We start from the raw sequence: 2,160 nt of genomic DNA, 5'->3' as shown, positions 1-2,160 counted from the left end.
GAGCAGAGCAGCATACGAAGTAGGTTTCCAAAACTACTTACGGTAGTACAACAATAAACACACCGCGAAGACTACTTGGCGATAGCAACATGATTGTGTGATCCGTGGTAAGTCGATCCATGGGTACATAAGTTGACTCAAATATACCGCTCATGTCTGCTGGTTTGGACTCGATCGCTGCAACGGAGCTAACATCAAATCTTTCCGCCGAGTTCGGAAAGGAGATGTCACCGACGATGTTCTTCGACCACCCGACGATTGCTTCCATCGCCCAGATTTTTTCAGCGCACGAAGACGGGTCTCAGGTTGCGTAGACTCTTGGTGCATGAGAGTGCCAATCAAGACTAAATGTGCCATAAGCGTTTAGCTTTTCTGGATTTTAACAGCAGATAGCTGTGGTGATTACATCACATAGCTTCTCTCTGGCGGGGTCAACGAGATTAAACTCTGGTCTAAAAGAGTTGACGATGCGTGCTCTCGCAACAAACTCGCTTGTTCCTACTGCAAGATGGAAACTTGCATCAGGATTATCATCCGCCGCCTACGGTTCTTTTGTGAGTGTTGCTCAGCAGAATCTTGATAGAGTCGTCTTTTAGATTTCTATTCCCGAGGCGTAGTCATTGGATCCCCAGCAGAGTATGCTCCTCGACGTAGGATACACAACATTAAATCAAAAGTTTTTGACAGGATGTGCCCGTCCCGTGCGAGACGCCCTGATGCATGAAAATATTGGAGTCTTTGTTGGCGTGGAGGCGAGCGGGTTTCACAGCCACCAGGTGGGAAAGACTTCGCTGACTGGCGGCTCGCTGTCCGTAACATCAGGACGACTGTCATACACGCTTGGGCTCGTTGGCCCCTGCAATTCTATTGATACTGCATGCGCATCTGCTCTGGCAGCTCTACATCTCTGTGCTGGCTCCGTCCGGGACAATTACGCAGACGGCATTGGGATAGGAACCAAGATCCTCAGTTGGGCAGCGAATCTTGCAATGTCGGAAGCTATGATGACATCGCCGTTGGGTTGATGCCACACGTTTGACCACTGAGCGGACGGATATTGCCGCGCTGAAGGGTGCGGGGCCCTCCTAATATCAATCGTCGCGGCAGGCGATACAATTTTCATGGTCCGTGGGTCTGCAGTTTAGCACAACGGTGCTAGCGCAAGCTTGACAGCACCAAATGGATAGTCCTAGAAATGACTGGTGGAAGGTGTGTAGGACAATGGTGTCTCCGGATAGGCTCATCAAGCGCATGGCACTGGGACAGCCCTTGGAGATCCCATTGAAGTCTGTGTCTACAGCTGGTGCACTTAGAAAACTGAATTCTTTCAGGTTGGCGCTGTTTTTGGAGTGCTGTGTAAGTCAGAGTGAGGGACGACGCGAACAATACGATGCTCGTCTTTGAAGTCAAACATGGGTCATTCCGAAGCGTCTTCAGCTGCGGTCGGTTTGGTGTTTCTCGTGATCTCCATGCGCGAGGTAGCGGCCAATGCCGAACTAAGAAGGTTTCGCTAACGATTCCTCCTTTTCAGTCACCTTCTCAAAACGTTGATATTAAACTAGGTTGAATTTTTACTTGTCCTCGATTCTCGTGGGACCGTCACTTCAGCTGCCTGCTTAGCTGGTCGGGTGAGAGCACAAGGGTCCAGAGAAACACTCGCGCTTGAGCGCTTTTGGGTTCAGCGGCACCATTGCACACGGGCTTTATACTGCCAGGATCCTCGCTGAAATAAGAGAATCCCCATTTTGGCACTCACTGGCATGCTTGTTTCGCCAGGCACCCATACGTATTAATATGGACAAATCTCCGGATCAAACTTAGCACGCACAACCGCAGGCTTTAGTGCTTGAAATAATGAAAAAATTATTTGGAGAAGAGGCCTAGCTTGATGATTCATTCGCACATCTACCCAGGGCTCAACTGGACGACAGTCGCTCTTTTACCTCCATGGGGTTCAAATCGAAACTGATTCCAAGTCTGGTAGCAGAAATCAATAGGGCTTACCGAGTCCAGATGCCAGTTACGTAGCTTTACGACACACCGAATATTAGTACACTTGTTGCCTATTTGTCATCCATCACTGGCAGTAGCTAGGCGGAATCCCTCCCCAAATTGCGGCGTATCCTAAATGATAGCCTTCCAAATGTTCAAGACGAAATC

The 2,160-nt window shown here is 49.3% G+C and overlaps 1 protein-coding gene across 1 annotated transcript; it reads left to right on the top strand.

Moving 5' to 3' along the window:
* Positions 1-617: 617 nt before the first annotated feature.
* On the top strand, positions 618-1,025 carry AURANDRAFT_34503 (hypothetical protein; the record flags this gene model as incomplete). The annotated part of the gene is made up of 1 exon (XM_009043981.1): positions 618-1,025. A coding segment is annotated over one exon (408 nt), but the record flags the coding sequence as incomplete, so codon positions are not given.
* Between the last annotated feature and the right edge of the window lie 1,135 nt (positions 1,026-2,160).

Source organism: Aureococcus anophagefferens, assembly GCF_000186865.1.
Source record: "Aureococcus anophagefferens unplaced genomic scaffold AURANscaffold_94, whole genome shotgun sequence".
Taxonomy (NCBI): Eukaryota; class Pelagophyceae; order Pelagomonadales; family Pelagomonadaceae; genus Aureococcus; species Aureococcus anophagefferens.
The sequence above is the reverse complement of the archived record's forward strand: the minus strand, read 5'-3'. Positions and strand labels throughout refer to the sequence as shown.